This window comes from Mastigoproctus giganteus, chromosome 2 (genome assembly GCF_048544385.1).
Source record: "Mastigoproctus giganteus isolate SK-2022 chromosome 2, ASM4854438v1, whole genome shotgun sequence".
In the NCBI taxonomy this organism is placed as follows: domain Eukaryota; kingdom Metazoa; phylum Arthropoda; class Arachnida; order Uropygi; family Thelyphonidae; genus Mastigoproctus; species Mastigoproctus giganteus.
Genome location: NC_143576.1, coordinates 252,989,675 through 253,012,370, shown reverse-complemented (window position 1 = coordinate 253,012,370; position 22,696 = coordinate 252,989,675). Strand labels below are relative to the sequence as shown.

General features: G+C 37.6%; 1 protein-coding gene across 1 annotated transcript in view; it reads left to right on the top strand.

Moving 5' to 3' along the window:
* Positions 1 to 22,696, top strand: part of Gat (sodium- and chloride-dependent GABA transporter) — a 144,873-nt gene that overhangs the window by 83,930 nt on the left and 38,247 nt on the right. The window contains exons 2-3 of the mRNA XM_090389844.1: positions 18,797 to 18,928; positions 22,264 to 22,516. Of these exons, the coding sequence (XP_090245970.1) occupies positions 18,797 to 18,928; positions 22,264 to 22,516 (385 nt within the window). The remainder of the gene's footprint in view (positions 1 to 18,796; positions 18,929 to 22,263; positions 22,517 to 22,696) is intronic.

The window sequence follows — 22,696 nt, the reverse complement described above, 5'->3', positions numbered from 1 at the left end:
TATTTTCTATAAGTAGCTTACACATCTAGTCAGGATCCTTAATTTTTTCTGAATTGAGACAGCGAGATTTGGAAGTTAATTAATACTTAAGTGTCTGTAGATTTACCATTCTTAACTTGCCGCCATTGTTATACGATACAACGTTCTATCCCGAACTAGATAGTGTAAGCTTAGTGTAGTATATAATATAATATTGTCAATTAATCAGTAAAATCTATTAATCTTGTTAAACTTCATTGTCAGTTAAATTGTACTTTTTTAACTAATACATATAACGACTTAGATTACAAACGTAACATAATTAATTAATTAGAGTGCTGTGGCTCATGGGAGAACTGAGGGAGGCTGTTGCCCTCTGAATCACAGCCTTTTAAAATGCATTGCGTGCATGATGTTTGTGGAGCAATCGGGTACGGGACATGATACTGCCATGGGGGATGTCTTTGTGTGTGCGCGATGTAAAAAGTGTAAGGAAATCAGGCGACAACTCAGCGTTGTTATGGGCCTATTTGACAACTTGAAGGGCGGGGTGGATGCCCTCGAAGGATCTAAATTGAGGGGTCCATCAAGCTCTCAGCTGCCCACATCAACGCCAAAGATTGCACTTGGGCATCACGCAACACAGAGGCAACCCCCAAAGCAGAATGCGCTGGTCCCACAGGAACTAGTAGTTGTTGGTGACTCTATAAGCATAAGCCATGTGGCCATTACTAATACTAAATACTAATACTATTGTCAGGGAAACGGGAAACATGCTTTGTAAAAAGGATAGGTGGAACAGGACCAGGTATGTCTGCCATGGGCAAAGGTTGATGACGTTGTAGAGCGGATATCATCTTTTAAGGGCACAAAAGGTGATATTGTTGTACATGTTGGCACTAATGATATTAAGAATAGGAGACCGGCAGCATTACTTAACAAGTACAAGTCACTGTTGAAAAAAAGCAGTCAATTAGGGTTGAAATTGAAAGTGTCTGCAATTATGCCCAGACGCGATAGGAGGGAATATATGATGAGAGCCCTGTCGATCAATTCGGCCCTAGAAAGATTGCGCAAGGCTCAAGGGGTAGAATTTTTTTCAGCCTGATCTGTACTTGTTAATCCGAGAAACTGCTTCTACAGGGATGGGATACACTTAAATAGAAAGGGTGCGACAATATTTGCTGATGCCATCGAGGCAGTGTTAGGTGGGTCGGAAAACTGCTGGCTTGGGGGATACAAGGACTAATAGATTAACAATAGCCACCGGCAGAGGTGAAAGAGATTCTTGCACTGCTTCTATTGGAATGATCAGAAGCCTGGAAAACATGATATTTCAGAGATTGTTGGGAGTCATTGCGGTACAAGTAAACACATGCGTTGTGTTAGGGTAGCTAAGAAAAAGAACAGGTGCATGTATACTTGCACGTACACCAATGCTAGGAGTTTGGTAAATAAATTTGATGAATTCGAGGTATTGCTCAAAGCATCAAAGGTGGATATTGTTGGGATATCAGAGACGTGGTGTCACACAGATATAAGGAATGCAGAACTGGAATTTGGGGAGTACAATGTGTACAGGAAGGATAGAGAAGACAGGAATCCAGGAGGGGTTATGCTATTAGTTAAGAAACACATAAAATCCAAGGAAGTGAAGCCAGTCGATATCGCTGGACAGTGCTGTGTCGAGTCAGTTTGGTGTGACAAGCATTGAGAGATCAAAATTGAGAGTAGGAGTGTGGTATAGGTCTAATGACTCTGACGACCATAATTAGAAACTGTATGGGGAAATAGAGTGGGCCAGTAACTCAGAGAGTCTTATGATGGGGGATTTTAATTTCCCAGATATTGACTGGAATTTGTGGGTTGGTCACTAACACACTAGCAAGGCTTTTGTGGATTTATTTCATGATTGTTTTCTACATCAGCATGTTCGGGAGACAACTGGAGGGAGTAATACTCTTGATCTGATTATCAGTAGTGATTCTTCATGCATTAAGAATCTGCAGAAAAAGGAACCACTAGGTGGCAGTGATCACAGTGTGCCGAAGTGGGATTTACTCAAAGAGGTAACTACCATTAGGGGTAAAGGGAAGGGTTATTGCTTCCGTAAAGGCGACTACGATGGACTGAGACAATATTTACATTCTATACAGTGGGACCAACTGATGATATTATCAACAGCAAATTCAAAATGGGAAACATTCAAAGAACTTATCTTGGAAGCTACTAGGCTTTACATACCAACTAAGAAATATTGTTCAAGGTTTAGGCCTAAATGGATGTCAGATGAACTAATGAGGCATATGTCAGAGAAGAAAAATGCATGGGATACATATAAATTAATGGGTGACATGGAAGCCTATGATAGATATAAGCTGGTCTGTAACCATGTCACAAAGGAGATTAGGCAGGCAAAGGCAGATTATGAGAAATCCTTGGCAAAGGATGCAAAGAAAAACAAAAGAGTTCTTTACCTATGTAAACTCTAGAAGGAAAGGGATGAATCAGATTGGTCCACTGGATATTGATGGTTCAACAGTTGGGGATCCTGCTCAGGTGGCTAACAAACTAAACGAGTATTTTGCATCTACATTCACACATGAGGAGTTATTCAGGAAGGGGAATGCTAGGGGCGAAGTATACTCTGGCAGTGAACTAAATGATTTTGTAATAACTGAGAGGAAAGTGGAGGAGAAATTGTTGAGGATAAACATAAAAAATGCACCCAGGGTGGATGGGATCTATCCAGTTATATTAAAGGAGGCAGCAAAGGAAGTAAGCAAACCCTTTGCCATAATTATGAGAGCTTCTTTGGACTCAGGGGAGGTACCCATGGACTGGAGATGTGCAAATGTGATCCCAATTCACAAAGGAGGATCAAAGGCTGACACAAGTAACTATAGACCTGTTAGTTTAACTTCTGTTCCAGGAAATTTAATGGAGGCACTGGTTAAAGAAGCACTGCAGGATCGTTAAGACAAGACTTCAGTTATAGCTCAGACACAGCATGGTTTTGTTAAGGGAAGTCTTGCCTGACCAACTTGATTGGATACTATGATGCAGTCACAAAAGAACTGGATGCAGGGAATAACTTTGATATTATATTTTTGGATCTTAGAAAGGCTTTTGATGCTGTTGCACATGGAATACTGCTGCACAAATTGGAGCAGTGTGGCATTGGAGGCAAATTGCTGATATGAATAAAGGGATGGCTGAGAGGGAGAAGACAGAGAGTGGTAATCAATGGACACTGCTCATCGTGGACTAATGTTATTAGTGGAGTTCCTCAGGTTTCAATGTTGTGTCCATTGTTGTTTTCTGTATTTATAAATGATATTGATGATGGTATATCAAGCTTAATGTCCAAGTTTGCAGACAATACAAAGGTTGGCAGGGTTTGTTAAGAACACTACTGACGCTATTGTGCTGCAACAAGATCTGGAAAGATTGAGCAGATGGGCTGAGAGGTGGCAAATTAAGTTTAACATTGACAAATGTAAAGTTCTACATATGGAAACAGTAACCCCACAGCAACGTATCAATTCTGTGGTACTACACTGACAGTGGTAGAGAATGAAACGGACCTGGAGATAATTGTTCAGGAAGATACGAAGTTCTCTGAGCAGTGCAGACGGCCTGCAAGAGTAGCTCATGGTGTCTTGTCAATGATATACCACAATTTTTCTAGCAGGGATAAGGAGGTGATTATTCCCTTGTATAAGGCAATGGTCAGGCGACATCTTGAGTACTGTATACAGGTCTGGAGGCCTCATTTCAAGAAGGAATTAGAGCTGCTGGATCGAGTACAGAGAAGGGCAACAAGATTAGTGAATTGAACAAAGGCTCTTACGAAGAATGGCTTAAATTTTGCAAATTACAGTATCCGGAGACTAGGCACCTGCGAGGTGATCTGATTGAGGTGTATAAAGCCTTGAATTGTTTGAGTATGCTCAATGCCGATGGCATTCTTCCTCTTGCTCAGAATAATCACCTGAGAGGTGATTATTCTGAGGAAAGAGAGATGTAGGATAGATGTGCGGAAATTTGCCTTTGGCCAGTGGGTAGTTGGTTGGTGGAACAGACTTCCATCGCTTGTTGTGGAAGATGATAGCCTAAATAAATTTAAGGTTCAGCTGGGCAAGTATTTCGAACGAACAAAGGGGTGAAATGGGAGTGTATTTTTTTTTTTTTTTTTTTGGCTGATGCTGCATAAGCTTGCTTTCTTGCATCATCTTTCTTGCATCATATGCCTCTACTAATGCTAATTCTCTGATGAATGTGGTTTTATCCTGCAAACAGACGTTTTCATCTGGAGGCAACAAAAAATACAGTATCGTCCCACCAATATCAGAGAAATTGATACTTACGATGGAGGCAGTATTCTCCTGTGGGGCGGAATAACTATCAACAACCGCACCCCTTTTCAGGTTTTTGATAAGGGTACCGTAACTGCGAAGAAGTACTGAGAACTTTATCCTCGAGTCGCATGTGCGACTTTTTAGGGGTGCAGTGAGCTCAGATTTTCTTTTCATGCGCCACAATGCCATTGCACCATGAAACTGAAGATATCCAACCACTGCCATGGCCAGTACAATCACAGACTTAAATCCGATCAAACATGTGTAGAACACCCTTGGGCGTTGCATTGCACGCAGACAACCAACTCCCCGGTTACTTGGTGAGCTAAGGTCTGTGCTGGTGGAAGAATGGCATTTGTTGCCACAGAATCTTATAGACACCCTTATATTGAGCATGATTCACCCCGGTCAGGCCAGTTTAACCGTTGTCGGGGATCATACGTCGTACTGATGTTATGTGACCATATTTTTGATCACTTTGTATCGACTTCTGTAATGCAACCATTTTGGTAATTCTTATACAACCCCTATAAATATCTCTTTATACCCATCTGGTATATGTTTAGCTTATTATACGCCGTGTATTCCGGCGTATAATAATAAGTACACTTTTACAAAGTATAAGTACATCGATATTCATCATATACCTGTCTTAATGTAGAGGACAGACACATTGGACATACAACAGTGGCAGAAGCTGACGCAAAGTTATAAACCGGATGTGTTTTTCATTCAGTGCTCCATTACAGTCCAGGCATGAGGGGGAATGTGGCGTATGCTCAAAGAATGATTTTATCCAATTGTATGGCACTAACAGTGAAGTTGGATTTGGGTAGTGTGATGCCTTATTTTACTTGGTTTGGATTTGATTCACTGTTGATGAAACCATGAACATACAGCTGTCTGTTGTGATATTCTGAACAATTCTTTGGGACGTATTTGTATCAGCGTGACAGTACTACTTGACAGAAAGCACGGTCAGTGCAAATAGAGATTTCAGAAGAATAATGTGGCGAAACCACATTTTCAGTGAAGAGCCCAGATGGGAATCTAATTACTACCTTTGGGATAGTTTGGATAACAATTGAGAGCCAGAATAAACTATCCAGAATTTTGTCCTAGCTCAAGCACAAAACTAGCCGCAGGTTTACGAGAGAAGTGGAGTAAGTTTCCAGTCTCCACATGACAAACACTTAAGAGGGTTACTGATATCATTAGATCTCATGGAGGCCGTATATAATATTAAACCTTTCTTTTTGTAACCAGATATTTTTTTTCATTTATTGTCCCAGTACATGTTTAAGGACAGCATCAATGAAGGCATATTTAGCTACTATTTTTTCACATAATCTCTCATCATACTCAGGTACTTTTCCGACTATGTTAGTGAGTAATGCCAATGCCTCTTCTGTAAAGTTCATATGCATTGATTCAGACAGGTTGCGTTTCTCCAGATGATGAAAGGCAACGAAGATCAGTGTCTTCATGCGTTGGAAAGAGTTTTATAATATTTGCAAGACCTGAACATCAACATCATAAACATTCAGAGAGATATTGTGGACTATAAACATCGTTTATCGCCATCTTTCCACTGGACAGTGATAAATTGTTACGCAGGAATGAGATGATTTGGAGGAGCTGTTGCCTTAAACTGGCGACATTTAGGAATTTTTAGGAGCGTAGTCATTTTAGGCAGCATTTAGTTTTCTTACGTCAAGCGACAAAAACCCTGCAGAAGTTGAAAGAATGCAATTAAAATATTGCTACATAGTTCCCCTTCAAAATGAAGTTAACACGATGGCTAATGTTAAAATCAGCTGCAACTGAAACGATGCACACCTGCAATAGCATTTCAATATTGACACTTTGTTGTGAAATGCTCTTAAATAGCTGTGTTCTCCGCCTGCTCCAGCCGTATTCGATTAATTGTTCTGACAGATTAATTTCTCGGAGATAGCACCCGGTCAGAGCGACCCATTAAACTCTGTAAACTTTCTTGAATTGACCCATTATGACTGCAGCACTTTCTGTGATTCAGATCATGCGGTTAAGAGTTTTGTGATGAGTTTCAGGTGAAATGAAATTAGTAAACATCTGTTTTATCTTAATATGCCAATCGTGAAGGTACATTTGTACAAGCTTTTTGAGTTAACCGTGGTTCAAACTGGCGTGACTGCTAAATACGGTGACGTTGTCCTTGAATATGTATTCTCTCTCTCTGTATTTTGAACTTCTCTGACCTACCATATGTTGCCATCCCGGAGTATAAACAGAAAATTTATTTATTTAAATGCTACTATTCTGTAACTGAAGACAGTGAAACACTTTTATTTCTTTATTTTCATCCCATAATGTGAATAAGCAAAAAAAAGCGATAAATTAAAAAAATATGTGCCTTTTTGTCTGGTGTGAAATTTAAAGGAATGTTTGTCAGTAAGTGAAGGAGTCTTTCATATTATAATATTAAAAAATATCCCAATTACTGATTCGCTATCGTTAATGCTAAAATGCTGATTGCGAGATCTTCATGTGCCATCTCCATCTTGGAAGTTGGAGGCCATCAAACACTAGTAGTATCTTTCTCTACTCCTATGAATGATTCCTTCTGTGGAACATCCCATCCAGTCTTATTTCATCTATCCAATTTCTTATTTTCCTTCCTTCCTCTGGGTCTTTTGCTTGGAATTTTCCCTTCTAAAGTCAATTTGGATATTTCATATTTTGAACCTCGTATAATGTGGCCACAGTACCCATTTTGAATCTGCGGATTTTGTTTAATAGTTCTATTTCGGTCCATTCGTTTGATGGACTGTTTTATTGGATATTTTGTCTGTCCATTTTATTTTTATCATTCTTCTCAACGTCCACATTTCAAATGCTTCTATTCTTTTTAGTACATCTTTCTTAAAGGTCCACGTTTCACATCTGCATTAAAATTGGCCATATATAACACTTTAAAACTCTTAGTCTTGTTTTAAGGCATAGTTTTCTTTCAGACAGTATGTTCTTCATTTTGTTGAAGCTTGCTTTGGCTAGTCCGATCATAATTTCGACCTCTTTAGTCTGTTTATCGTCTGTGACAAAGTCTTCTCCCAGATAGCAGTAGTTGTTTGCTTGCTCTAAGGGGTTATTTTTACATTTTAATTGGAATGTAATTTCATCTCTATATACACACACAATTTTTGCTTTGTTTTGGTATTTATTGAAAGGCCGAGGGTTTCAGTTTATTTTTCTATTGCTTCTAACAAATTTTGGAAGTGGTTATTATTAACACCACATCTAAAATTGTTGATTATTGTTCCGTTTATAATAATTCCTGTTTTCCAGGACTTATTGGACTGTTTCTTCTGAGTAAATGTTGTACAATAGGAGAGAGCAGACACGTCCTTGTCTTAAATCTCTTTTGATTTCTCTTCCAACTCTAATTTTCGTTCTTTGATTTTAATGAATAGTTTTTTATAAGTCTGATGTCTTTTGAGTGAAGGCCAGTTCTTTTGAGGATTTCCATTACCTTGTCGTGTTTAATTCAATCAAATGCTTTTTTATAATCTACAAAGTATGTGAATAAAGGAATTTTCATTTCTATAGCTTTTGCTTGTCTGTTATTTCAATTAATAGGAAAATAGCTTCTCTTGTTCATATTCCAGGTCTGAATCCAAATTGTGTATTGCCAATCACCATTTCAGCTTTTTTATAAATTCGATTGTGTATGATCATTAAAAGAATTTCGTTTATATGATTCAAGAGGGGAAAGGTTCCGTGTTCAGCGCACTTTAGTGTGTTTAGATTTTTTTGGTATCAGCACTATGATAGAAGTATTCATTTCTTCAGGTATTTTTCTCTGTTTCATAAATGCTTATTATCTCCTTTATTACTAAGAATCCTATATTTTTAATCAATTCTATTGGGATTCTCGAAAGCATATCTTACTTCATCTGCAATAATTTCTGGTACTTCTATCTCTTCATCTGTATCTGGATGACCCCTTTAGTAATCGTATAATTCTTTTAAATAATCTTGCCATATAATCTTCCATTCTATATCCGTTGTTACCTTTCCTCCTTTATTCATTATACATCCTGCCCTTAATATGTGTTTACCAGTTATTACTTTGATTATTTTCTGTACTTCTTTTGTATTGTGTATTTTCTGTAGTTCTCCCATTTTTTTACAGAACTCGTGGGTAGCACAGTTGGTAGAATCGCCGTTCTGCCCGCACCCGATTGAAAAGACCTGAGGTCGACAACGGGAGGAATTTTTATGGACACTTTTTCATAATGTGGCTGAGTTAATCGGTCTCAGGGGATGGTAGCATGGTTTTTTCTCCCGGAAACCAGGGTTTTTTTTTGTCCAGTAAACAGAAAATCAACCTCAGAACACAAAATTTACAAACAAAATACACGGGTCAATATGGCCTTGGTCGCTGATGTTCCTAAAACTCTACAACAGCAATTTCTTTACATTTGTGATCAAGCCATTCTTCTTTTTCTTCGAAAATTTCTTTTGCGAGATACAATATTTTAACCACTTGATTTTAAAATAAATAATTAGGATTACCTGGCACAACTGAGATTGCCTTCGATGATGAAAACAGTCAATCACCATCTAAGCCCATATGGGAAGTGTGGATCGCATTCTCTTACATAATTCCTGATTATCTACGTCATCAGTTCACACGCTCGCCAGTTGTGACACGAACAAACCTTGGAGGAAACTGCTACCACCCCTGTGACAGGACATCACCTAAGCAGGCCGTCAGTAATTACCGATACGTGTTTGTCGAGTCGGTTTCTGGGTAACATGTGCGGCTGTCATACTCCATCCTGCGCGCTCCGTTTGACCAGGAAGCTTTTCGTCATGCATGAAGAATCAACAACCTTGCAGTATACTATGGAGGAAAGTTTGACGTCTGAAGTAGGAAGGGGGAAGCGATATTACCAGAGTTAACAGAAGTTTGAACAACACGCGGTGTGGCAGACGGGGAATGTCTGTGGTTAAATTGTTTCACTCAGAAGTAACGAAATCAATGTTTTTACTTCGACAGCCATGCAGATGCGAGGATATGTTCAGGGACCCGCAACCCAAAACACGAAACAGCTCTAGACCACTTCACAGTAATCACACGATGCTGCTGTATATGAAGCGGCAATGGGTGTGTACACAATTCTAAAAGTGTAGCTAGTTTGGCATTTCGTGCAGCTATTTTGATCAGTATGAGAGTTATGCTACAAATAGTTCTGATGGATGTCGTTTGAGCTGAACACGATCTTGGACTCACGTAACTTAAATATTGCAGAGAGGAACAACTCGCTCTGTGGTTCTGGATTTTCTCAGCAGTCGACTGACAGCTGATTATTAACGTCTGCTCGCATTCCATTCTTGAGGGTAGTGTACAATAAGGGTACACATCACTACGTTCATTAGCGAAGGATAGCATAGTTTGACTGACTCTTCAGAAGTCTGCTTTATTTAGCGTCCAGAAGGATAAACCGGACGAACTTCTGAAAAAGATGAAGGGAGTTCTTTGACGAGACGTTGTCTGTTCTATTTTATAGAGATATACCCCACTTGAGCCAGACTCTGCTAATTTATCAAGCACTTAAAATTTAGATTTGCCTATTACTGTCGTAAGGCTTTAGAGGCACATCCTTTGATGTGCAAATTTCAAATCCAGCGATATTTCACGAAAACATGCTAAGATTTTCGCCTTGCTACGTTATACGACCAATCGCATGATAAAATAAAAATTATAAATCAGATGTTATCCATAATAAGGAAATCGAAACCCACACACAGTTAATTAACATACGATACCCTTGTTACAGAATCAAAAATCGTGCACATGAAAGGTAAAATGAAAACTTCAACTACAGAGAATCAAACCACTGAACTGATCTTACGATACTTGCTGTGGCACTTTCTTCGCTGTGCTTTTCATCCCTGCGGTTTTCAAGCCTTAAATACGAAAGACTCTTTACACGCATACAGAGATCTCTCCTAGATTCCAACCCGATGATGCAACGAATTTTCATCGGCATTTTTCCCAACGTGACTGAGTTAAGTGGTCTCATGTGAAGATGGCACGATTTTCTCTTCCAGCTCAGGTTTTTTGTCCAGAAAAACAGGCTAATCGACCGCATAATACGCATAATATTGGCAGTTTATATGATCTTGAAAAAAGCACCATGGAAAACTTTTAAAGCAGCGACTGCCCAATTTTTAAGCAATTTTAAAGCTTAAAATGATGTCTGTGGAAAAGATGCCGATGCGTCTTCTCGGTTAACACAACAGTTGCGATCATCCACGTCCCTCCACACCGTGTGGAAAGGGAGAAGCAGAATTCGAATCCCTTTCGACATAAGGAACTTTGATTGACTTTTTTCCATACCGCGGACAAGGTAGTCGGACTAGGTTCTTATAGCGATTAACTTAGAGAGAAGGAGCGTACAGGTTCTTGGAGAGATTTTAGTGGTTCCATGGGCTGGTGCTGACATTCATGTGGAGGATGTATCCAGATATAATGAATGGCACGCCCATGATTCTGTCCATCCAACGATGGATCCGATACTCCCTATTGGCTGACTTACTGGATCCTAATTAGGGAAGGTCCGGATATCAGCTAACGACAATAACCATAAAATCGATTTTAAACGATTTCATATGCGATTTTTGTGCTTTAAAAGAGTGAATAAAATTTTACAATGCTGAATAATTTTTGTTTCCATTCCCCACAAAATTAGTGAGCAAAAGATTAAAGAACGCATTTTTATTGGTACCCTAATCAGAAAAGTTACGACGGAATTGAGTTGTCTTATAAATTCAGCACGTTGGAATATTTTTATTTGAAGGCGAGGAAAAAATTAATTTTTGCCATTTCAATGACAGCGAAGCCTTATTGGATGGGACTATGGTTCCAGTATCCATGTGGTTCTTCCATCTTTTCTATCGGTGCTGAAAAGCGTAAATCGGGACCCAGGGAAACACGATTTTCCTCCAGTCCTACGTCCACGCAGTCATATTTTCCGGTAGGTCCGAGATCAGTGACTTCAGTCAATGCAAATAATTGAAGGGACTAGATTCGATTTATTCATAATAACACATCCGAATTTTGGGATATTTTTAAAATAGGCAGAGAAGCATGTCCAATCGTAATGAAAATTGGGGCCAGCTTGAAATATTTGCCTACTTCTGCTGTTGAACATCTTTTCCATTTAGAAGGTGAATCAAGTTTATTCAGAATCTTTACAATTAAGAGAGAAACACATGTTTAATCCTTATAACAATTTGTCAATGCTTGAAATTCCTTCAGTACAGAGTCCGGTAATGAACGGTAAATAATTTACCATTCATTTTGTTAATTTCTATCTAATGAACTTGGCTTGACAAGCACTTTGAGGTCATTAACATGAGGTATTTCCATATGAAATTTCTTTATATTTAGTATAATAACAGAATCTCAGTAGAATGGAAGAACTGTAAAGGGTCCAATTGCTGAAGAAAGAAAAACATCTCCCATATACTAGATCAGTGGTCGTCAAGGTGGGTCGTTATTCAAATTCAACAAATTAGTGTAAAAAGTTTCTAAAGTAGGTCAACAAAATGTTCTCGCGGGTCATAGGTTGAGGACCACTGCTCTATACAACAATTAATGTTTAATGGACAATTCTACAATTGCATCTACAATTCTACTTCCATGTAAGACAATTGTTGTGCCAAAGAATAGGACAACTGTTTCTTCCCTTTACAAAATGAAGTAGTGCCTTAAAATTATTGGGGGAAAAAAGGCTCCCTTTTCCTTGTTTGACATTCTTTTGATAGACGAACCGATCACGGAACGCGCACGCGCAGGAGCACATACCCAAAGTACTTAACGTTGTCGTCAACAAAGATGTACCACAAGAGCGCCAGACGATAGACGGGAAAGTGATAAAGAGCAACTTAGCTCTCAAATCGACCTCTTGGAACCAGAACTCCGTCACTGGATCTCCTGAACGCTACCTACGGCGCCAGGATCTTGCTATTCATTCGATCGGACTGGTTGCCGTTCGGATGTCTTTCGGCGTGCAGACGATGAAGTTATCTTTCGTAATACGTGGCGCCCAAATTCACTCACTCATGAGGTGGAGATAAAAAATAATAAAAAAATATCCTCTACTAGTAGTTACGCCACGTAGTTTGTTGTATACGTGTGCGAGAGCATGCGCACAGAGGACTGCCAGAAGAAACAAATGTTTCTTCTGGCAGTATATCTGGAGAATCAATCAATTGCACTTCGCAATTTCCCTGACATTATCTGGAAGTTGCCTTACAAACTGGGCAATCAGTCCAAAGTAAACGCCTTCTACCCAGCTGCTGCATAAGTCATCTCCATAATGCTGACGTGTTTAATCGATTGTTTCTTTGCGGTGAACGTCTTACGTATTATTTGTTTCAAAGACTGCTTTTACTCTAACTTGTTCTTAGCTCACTTCTTTTAATCCATATTGCCAAAGAGAGGTAAATATTTAATTCTTCTGTATGGAAAACCCTTGTGTGATTGTTAACTGGTTCTTGAAGTGGTAAAACAATAAATGGGAACATTAAAATATCATTTGAAACAAAAACTTTAGGATCAGTTACAGTTTATTCAATTTCCAACAAGTCTCTGCTTCAACCAGTGGAAACTAATGCAATATAATTGTAATAGAGTCGCATACAAGGACTCCATCAGACTGTAAACAGGTCTTCTAGTTCCCCACTAGAAATTTACGCGCGACATTTAATTTTAATTTACTTTCCAAACAAGATATTTTGTACTCGGTAAAGCAGGGTTTCCCAACCGGTGGTCATAGAACTTCCGTCCAGCAAACAGAAAATCTGTCTGCTGGACGGAAAACCGAGTTTCCGGGAGGAAAAACCATCATACTCTCGCCTGAGACCGACTAACTCTGCCACATTGTGAAAAAGGCCTATTAAAATTCTGACTAAAGTTGCCAGACGTAAAACAATATATCTTTCTTATATATTTATTCCTTGAAAAGAAGATAATGCTAGTATCGGGACACTGTGGTCAATTAGTCCTTTGTGTCATCGTTTGCCCATGTGTTAAATATGGGTCTGATAATATTTTAAACACTAATTGCAACATTTTCTAGAATTGCTGTTCAAAATTAAGATAAATTAATTAAAGTTAATTCCTTTTCGAAACCAGTGAACTGCTGGTACTTCATTTTTTCTCTCTCTACGACCAATAGATGTAAGGAAATTTCAAAAATTCTTTGAAATTGCTCATAGCTATAGCCATTCATAAAAAGAGATTTCTCGTTTATAATTATCATTCCATTGCATATACAACCTCAGCACTTTCCAGAAATAGTGGAGAAATCTATTAACCGCCAACAAATCTTACAAATCTACAAATCTTACCCCAGTACCAAGTCTCTCTCTCCAGTCAAATTTTGGCTTATCTTATGCTTCTTTAAACAAATTCTGGAAAAGTTGGAATAAACTCAAGCCCATTGAACTCGATATTTCTGTGTCTTCCGATCATGTTTGGCCCAATGGAATTTTAACAAACTTACATCTGCTTTTTTATGCAATTGGGCACTCATTTTCTCTAACCTCTCGTTGCATGTATTGGTAGATGGCCCGTTTATAAGTTCTCAATGTTGAAATTTCTCAAGACTGTTCTTTCCTCCATTCTATGCCGTTCCTACATTAGTGATCGTCTTCAACCGTCTAGAAATTCTATCCATAATTTTGCTGATGGCATACTTAGATGATAGCACACTTTTCAGTTCGACACGCTGTGCTCTTTTCAAACAGCTACAGCTTCTTTAACATCCACCACCAAGTGATTCTCCCAGTGAGAAGAAGAATACTTAGTTAAATTCAGTCCTTCTAAAAACTCTCTCCTGTTTTTATTATTTTTTTTCTCACAAAGGAGCGTCTTCTACTTCCATTACCATGTTCAACAATATTCAGATTTAAAGGGAAAAACTGTATTTATTTACTTGACATAACCCTAACTTATAATCATTGCTAGCATAAGCATGTCCCAAATATTGCTTTTTTTGCATCGATACTAGGTTTGTTTTCTCTTTCTCTCTCATCGGTAATTTTCTTCTAAATAGCTGTCGACTTAGTAAAAATCACAAAAGTGCTGTATCGTGGAATATTGTTCCCACATCTGGAGTGGTGGTGGTGGTGGTGGTGCCTCAAAAACCTCTTTCTTATACTCCTAGACTCTATCCAAAACGAATGAATTAGTGTCAATTCTTTACTAAAAACTCATTCCACTCCTTATCACACAGGCGTTTAATTTCTGTTGGACATTTCCATTGCCACTTCTGAATCTGCAATTCTGTTTCTAGTCAGAACACGTGCATCAGTATCATAACTAAACTCACAGACCTAACTTTTTCTCTTCCTCGTTTATCCCTTCTACATATGTTCTTTGGGGCAAACTTCCTTGAATTACGAAACTGCTCAATAAATAGATAGAGTCTAAGCTTTACATTCCGTTGAAGTATTGCATTAATTCTTGAATTAATATTAATACGTTAACGTTGAAATATTATATTAACCTTGCCCTTTACGTATTTCCTGAAAATCGCAATCTACAGCAGTCAGTTCAAGTCCAATGTCAACAAATGCGTTATCTTCTCAACCTTCAACCCACATACGATACTGGAGTGCAAGACCATTACGTAAAAATGTATCTAACCCAGTTACAAATTTCTATCAGAGCCCGAGTTGTAGTTATTTTAAATTATCGCCAAGACAACTCGGATATGGCCTCATAGTAATGTCTGTAAATTATTCGACTACTAGTTTATGGAATGCAAAAAGGCAAATCTCAACAAAAATCAAATAACCCGATTCCGTTTGAAACAGTCTGAATTGATGGAAATTGAACAAGATCTTTCCAAACTTGAAACAAGCTTGAAATCTTCTGTTTGGAGTTAGCGCACAATCCTTAGAGGCAGAGCAATAAAAACAATGGACCTTTTCGTATTCCTTATATCTGATACATCCTTGATAGTTTTCTTAACATTCTCCTCTCGAAAATTAAAGCAAATGTCACAAAGTTCGATAAACAAAAATCGTGGAAGGTGAGAAGAAAAGGATTGACGTCTTAAATGCGAGAAATATGGAGTAGCGGTGCCAAGTCAGTAACCTAATATGCTGTCACTGCACTAAATTTTATTTCTCTCTTGCAGAATGGATTACTGAAAACAGCTGTCACTGTCAACACCAGGAATTTTCTCTCTCTTTCTGCACGTGTGGTCTTTTCGTTCCCTAACATGAATTGCAGTAATCCTCTATTCCGATCAGAAACCAAGTTTCTGTTCTAGACGACGATAACAAAGTCTCTTGAGGGTACAAACAAAGACAATCTGATGTCACTTATTTTATTGGCAACTCTACCAGTTGTATTCTTGAGATCAGCTAAGACTACCTACTGGCAGCACATAGCGGCACAACAGAATGTGTATGCATCCTCTTCGCAACCTTTACATTAAATATTCGTTCCAGAATAATTTAATTCCCCAATGCCACTGAAGTCCGAAAACTATATGTATGTCAGCAACTTGCTATTGGAACTCCCCGCACGAAACTTAAATTTTAATCCATGGTAAATAGAAATTAAAATTCTCTATTCGATTGATTTTAGTTCCTTAATTTTAAATCTAATTGTTACTTCAGAGGGCTTTCGTTGTTGTTGTTGAGTTTTAGGAGTATCAGCAATTAGGGCCATATTGCTCCATGTATGTTGTCTGTAAATTGCTTGTGTTTTGAGGTCGATTTTCTGTTTGCTGGACGAAAAACCCGAGCTTCCCAAAAGAAAAACCACGCTACCCTCGCTTGAGACCGACTAACTCAGCCACTGTGAAAAAGGCCCATTAAAATTCCTCACGTCATCGACGGGACTCGAACTCTGATCTTTTCCACCCGGTGTGGGGAGGACGGCGATGTATTCGTGTTAAAAGTGACTTAAAAGTTTGTTGTTTTTACTTTTTGTATATTTTAGAGGTTCTACTGTGATGGGGGGAAAAGAAATCCAGGTGTAATTTAAGCAACTGTTTTAAACTTGCTGGAAAAATAAAATTAAAAATTGGCACATCGTAAGGAAGTCCTACAAATTTTAAGACTTAAGTATATTCCTCTGATAACAAACAAACTGTAAACGGAATTGTATTACGATTTAATTATCGACTTTAGGGGGAAAATGTTGTGGGTTGAGGAATATTCTTCTAAATAATTTCCTTAATTTCTAGAAAGAAAAACGAGCTTAAATAAGTAGTTCAGTGCGATGTTACTAGATGGCAGCATTAGCCACACGTTCATTTTTATATTTATTTTTTTTTTCTAGGTTTCTGGTCAGGGTATGAGTCCGTGGATCTCTTTTGGTAGACAATATCATAAATTCTATTACTGATCCTTCATCCCTTCTTGAATGTTCCGTTTCCTTCAAGTAATAAATAAACGTGACATTAATTATACGCTTAATCCATCCTAACCCATATAAGAAATTACTATTCACTCTGTTCCATAGCCTTACACTCTGCAATTCTATGGATTCTTGCGAATCTTGCGGATGGTCAAGTTCCATAAACGTATGATACCAAAACGGATGACAGGTGCGGTTAAGAATATGAGTGAGCGAAAGAAACAAGCATGGGCCAGTTACAGACAATCAAGTGATTCCAATTTCTGTGAGCATTAGAAGAGAATATGTAACAAAACCACTGTTTGGGTAAGACTGGCGAAAGCTGATTACGAGAAAGAACTAGCAAAGAGAGCCAAGATCGGGAATTGTTTTCATATGTGAATATATATATATAAAAAGAGAGTACATCAAATGGGTTCCTTAACTGGTCACAATAGAATGTTCGTAGAAAGCCCAGTAGAAACAGAAAATGAGTTTAGCAGATACTTCTCATCAATATTTACCATCAAAATCAAGCGCGAATCTCCATATAAGAAGTGAAAATGTGCCCCTTAATTCACAAAAGTAGTGCTAAAGAGGAATTGAGTAACTATTGGCCAGTGAGTTTGATTTCTGTGGTAGGGAAAATCATGCCGTTAGGGATACGATTCAGGACCAATTTCGACAAGAATAATACCTTGAATAGAGCTTAGCATGGGTGTTTAAGAGGAGGTCATGCCTGAGTAAATTACTGTGCTCTGCTCATTAAACAATTGGATGTAGGCGAATATTTTGGCATTATATACTTAGACTTTAGTAAAGCTTTTAAACCCGTCCCTGCTATATAAAGCGGAAGAAGATGGCGTTTCTGGTAAGATCATGCGCTGGATCGCAGGCCAGGTAAAAGATTAGAGACAAAAGTTTGTCATAAATGATCAGTCTTCGGGGTGGACCAGTGTAACAGGTGGGGTACCTCAGCAAGGTGTTGGATCTTCTCCTATTTTAAATTTTTATAAATAATAATGACAAGTGTATCCAAGAGAAGCTGTCAGAGTTTGCTGATGATCAGAAGGTAGGAAAGGCGGTTAACAGTTCGGGCCAGCCCATTAAAAAATCCGAAAAATGGCAAATAAAGTTTAATGCTTCTAAATGTAAGGGTCTAGTCTAGGTTTTGTGATCCTTAAATGTTCATTTGGGGATCACAAAACCTAGACTCAATTGTAAGCTTACGGAAGAGGAACTAAAAGGGTAACTAATTCAACCTGTCATGAAATTTTCCTCGCAGTGTAAACATGTGGCTAAAAAGGTATATGGTGTCATGTCTATGATTTGTAGAACCCTTGTTAATAGAGAGGACGTAATTATCCCTGCAAGCAAAACGATGGTGGGACCGCATTTGTAACATTGTATTTAGATTTGGAAACCGCATGTACAAGAAGAAGAACTGGAAAGGGTTGAAAGAAGGGCGACCAGATTAGTGCAAATCGATGCATATATGAAGAGAGCTTAGAAGGTGTGGATTGAAAATGTTAACAACTAGACTAAATATTTACCTGTACATCTGATTGAGGTGTATAAGGCACTGAAATGGTTGAGTAAAATAAACAAGGAAGGTTTGTGCTCACTTGTAGATGAGAGAAGAACCGGGGACACAAATATAAAATCCCAACAAATAACAGAAGCTTGAATCTTATGAAGTTCACCTATGGCAGTGGGTTGTCAAACACTGGAATAATTTACCTCCCAACATGGCAGAGGCACTGGGTCTCGTTAAGGAAAATTGGATGATTACCTTGTGGGAATGGAAGCAGTACGGATATTTTGTTTATCTTATGACTGCTCAACGAGGAAAATACCTTTTTAATTAAAATGAATTAAAATAAAACAATATTTTCACTGACCAGGTATGTTAGAACAAAAAATTTTATCACTTTAAAAAAAGGATTTTTCATTAAACGTATACTGTATCTTTAAATAGTAAATGTTATTGTTAATGACTATTTTTCTTTAAGTATTTGGCTAATTCATATTTCTGTTTCTTTAGGTGCTTTCCTTGTTCCTTATTTGTTGACCCTATTCCTCGCTGGAATTCCTACTTTTTTCTTGGAAACCTCATTAGGGCAGTTTCTTAGTATCGGGGGCTTAGGAGTTTGGAAGATATGTCCAATATTCAAAGGTAAGTGCTCTCTTTCATTTATTTTCCCATTAGTATGAAATTACAAAAAACTGAAAGGTTTTATTAATCCATCGTGATTAACAAATTCGATTCGCCAACTTTCTTACCAACTCATAAACGCCCCTTCGTAAAATGAAGGTCTTCATTTTGAAGCAAGTTTTTCACTGGACATTTAACTTTCTCGTAAGATTCAAATTATTATAAATGTACAATAATTTGTTACCTATAACAGTATAACTCTGTCTTCCCCATTTATGTGCTGTCTTTGCAGTCTGATGAAATAGGAATATACCACAACAAATCTGATATCCATCTCCACTTAATTTACAACCGGAAATAAAAAGATATTTAGAACTCAAGTAGATTAAAGTGTTTCATTCCTATTTTAATATATTTACATTACCTTTGCACCAACGCCAAAATCAAAAACAGTTTACTTTATAACCAAAATTAAAGCACAAATAAAGTAAAAAATCCTTTAAAGTTATTTTATAGTTATCCAGAAACCATATATTATAGTTTGTTCTTTGCAGATCTGAAGAAAGAACAATTCTCTTGTGGACAACAAGAGTTAAATCTACGCATAGAGAAGATGCGATGACGTTAGACCGGGCTTCTAGAAAGACTCTAGTTGTATGTGCTAAGGGATAAAGAGAGGATTGAACTGGGACTTGGATTCTACGTTTGGCAGGATTAAAACTCACCTGCTTGATTGTTACTATGACTGACAGTTGAGGAGCCTCAGGTACAAATGTGACGATTATTGAGGACACAGATGATCGTATCGTAGAGAGAAGATGGATTGTAGAACTCGGTAGGGAATTCTTTCTTGTGGTACAGAGATAAGTCCTGAGGTACTTTTAAAACTGACATTGAGCCTGCTGGTGTGCCACAGTGAAGTTATTCCATTAGTGGAATCATTCTGTTAAGTCGTAAATATTTCCCTGGATACTGACTAGTTGCTAACCTAGATACGAGTACACTACTTGTCTTCCGAGGTATAGATCAATATGATGTAGCTGCTGATGTGAAAGATTCCCACGAAACTACTAGGAAACAAGCACAATTACATTATTAATGAAGGTGACATCTACAGTCGATCCGGTGATATTGAATAATGTGTCTGCTAACAGTTGGAAGTTTCAGTATTGGAAATGAACTCGTACAGGTCAACGACGCAATAATAAACTAACCAACGTCAGTGTGATAATTAACCCCAAAATGCTGTGTCCACAGAACATCACTCCAATTATGTCCACTGTAATTACCCGCTCAGTGAGTGAATGGACAAGTACACTGCGTGTGTGTGTGTGCATGCGTGTGTATCTGGAAAGGATGTTAAAGGGATGTCGTAGATGTTAAACGTCTACAGAAACTAATCAGCGGATCTAGGAGTTAACCGCTGCTTTCCTGATAAGGACAGAAGCTTTTATCGCAATAATTATCAGTAGGTTTAGATGGATGGAGGGCTGGGATACGATTCATATACAAAAGAATCGACTAATCATGCATTTTTTTATATTTTCTCCAACTATTACCAAGAATCATTCTGAAAGAGATACCCATAAAAGTTCAATGTCTTTTCTAATAGAAAGCATCCACATCTCCTCTTGATGTGGTCCCATCTCCCCTCCCCTCCCTTCCCATTTCAGAGCTTATCGAGAAATCAATAACTCGGAAGAAATCGCCTTATCTTCAACTCGAAAAAAAGATATAGAGACGGTATACACCCCATTTACTTTCCTTTGTCGCTTTGTTCGCAATCGAATGCGCATGCGCACGCTTTCAATTTTGCATGAATACTAAAACAAATCGAGGACATTTTGAAAGTTCGCAGATGCGGACTGTATATATCTATCGAGTTTTCTTCCCTGTACACTCGTGGCTCTTATAAGTTATTACAAAACAGAGGCAAGCAAAAATGAATAAAATTCTTCATTTGTTGGAATTCTTCGAACAAAACTTCGAAATTATTTTCTGGACTTGAACAAACTAACTTTAATTTCCACTTTATTCCAGAGTGGAATTTTCACTTTTGTGATCTTTCAGAATAAAACCATATCTGTGAAAAAGTTTTATAAATATTTAGCTTCATTTATACAAATATTCAATCTGCTATAACTTTTCTACGAAATTAGATTTAATTTGAAAAAAATATATTTAAAACAAATATTAGCATTCCCGTTAGTATTTTCAAATATGGCTCCTGTTTGTTCGACATCATCATTAGTATTTTTTTTTCAGTCATTCTAGAAAACATAAAGAAAGAAACTGTTCAAACATTTCACACACAGCTATAAATATTTCAATAAATGTGCGTTACGAATTACAAATTTTTATTTAGTTTTAGCTTTAGTTTATTTAGCTTTATTGACTAAATGTATTATATAATTAGATAACGTTTCGAGAACCTTTCCGGATCTCATCATCAGCCCATACTAGGCTGTACTAAAGGATAGAAAAACAAATTGTTACAATTAATTATTAATTTATTTATGTTTGTAGAAACATCTAATTATCTATAATTTGGAAGGTTTGTACAAATAAAGTAAAAAGTATTCTACTTAATTTTACTTTATTTTTACCTTTATTTGTGCAAAACGTACAAATTTTGGATAACGCCACTGTGAATTTTGAAAAAAAAATCTGTTTTCTCATAAAATAGTGATAGGAAACGGATAACTTTTTTGAAATCAGAGTACAAAACTGAGCTACAAACAGCGATTAGTTTACAAACATCGAGAACCATGCAGAGTAGTGCAATTGGATGCTTGTAGAACAGAACAACCAGGTCCATACCTGGCTGTTCTAAGGGACAGAAAAACGAGCTATTATAAAATTCTTTGATGTAAGGTTCCGGATGCCAAGCGATTTCAACGTGATCTATTGAGCAACTTTATCGATAAACAAATTTTCTCACTTTTGTATTTATTGTTTTATATTCTACAACTCTTCTTGACCTATAAGCAGTACGCAAGGATCCAGAAAGGAAATTCAAAACGATAACAACAACCTGGATGCAACTTTTTTTATATCAGAAGGAACAATTATGGAGGATCCGTTTCGTATCACAAAATTCTCCAATGGTTTTGTAAGATAGGAGAAGCTCTCTGATTAGTTAGCTCTTGTTGGATCTTCTACCACAGAATTTATTGCTGTTCATTTATTGCTGAATAAACTGCTGTTTATTCAGAAATCAAGAAAAACAATAATTTGCCTCCAATAAAAACCATTTCGATATTTCAAAATCGAAATGGTTTTTCTGACCTCTTTGTGAGATTCGGGTTGCTGATAAGTCTCTTAATTATTTACATTTTTTTTTCTTTTTTATGCAGGTGTAGGATATGCGGCGGCAGTCATGGCGTTTTGGCTCAACACCTACTATATTGTGGTGCTGGCTTGGGCCCTATACTACATCTGCAACTCCCTGACTTGGGACGTGCCATGGAGGACCTGCGATGGCTGGTGGAACACCCGTCTCTGTCATTCGGAATACGATAATCCTTTAAGTAATTGTACAGGGGCATCGTGCCCCGCGAACGTTACCACATTGCAGAACTACAAGAGTCCCGTCAAAGAATATTGGGAGTGAGTATATAACAGTTTAAAATAATATTTTTGGCGTGTGATTTAATTACAGGTCGTAACCTTCAAAGAAATCTAGACATTCCTGGATTTAATAAAAATATATTAACTGAACTAATTCTTTCAATTTCTCTGAATTATAAGCAATTCTATACAACTGCAGTCTCATCTTTGGTACATTAC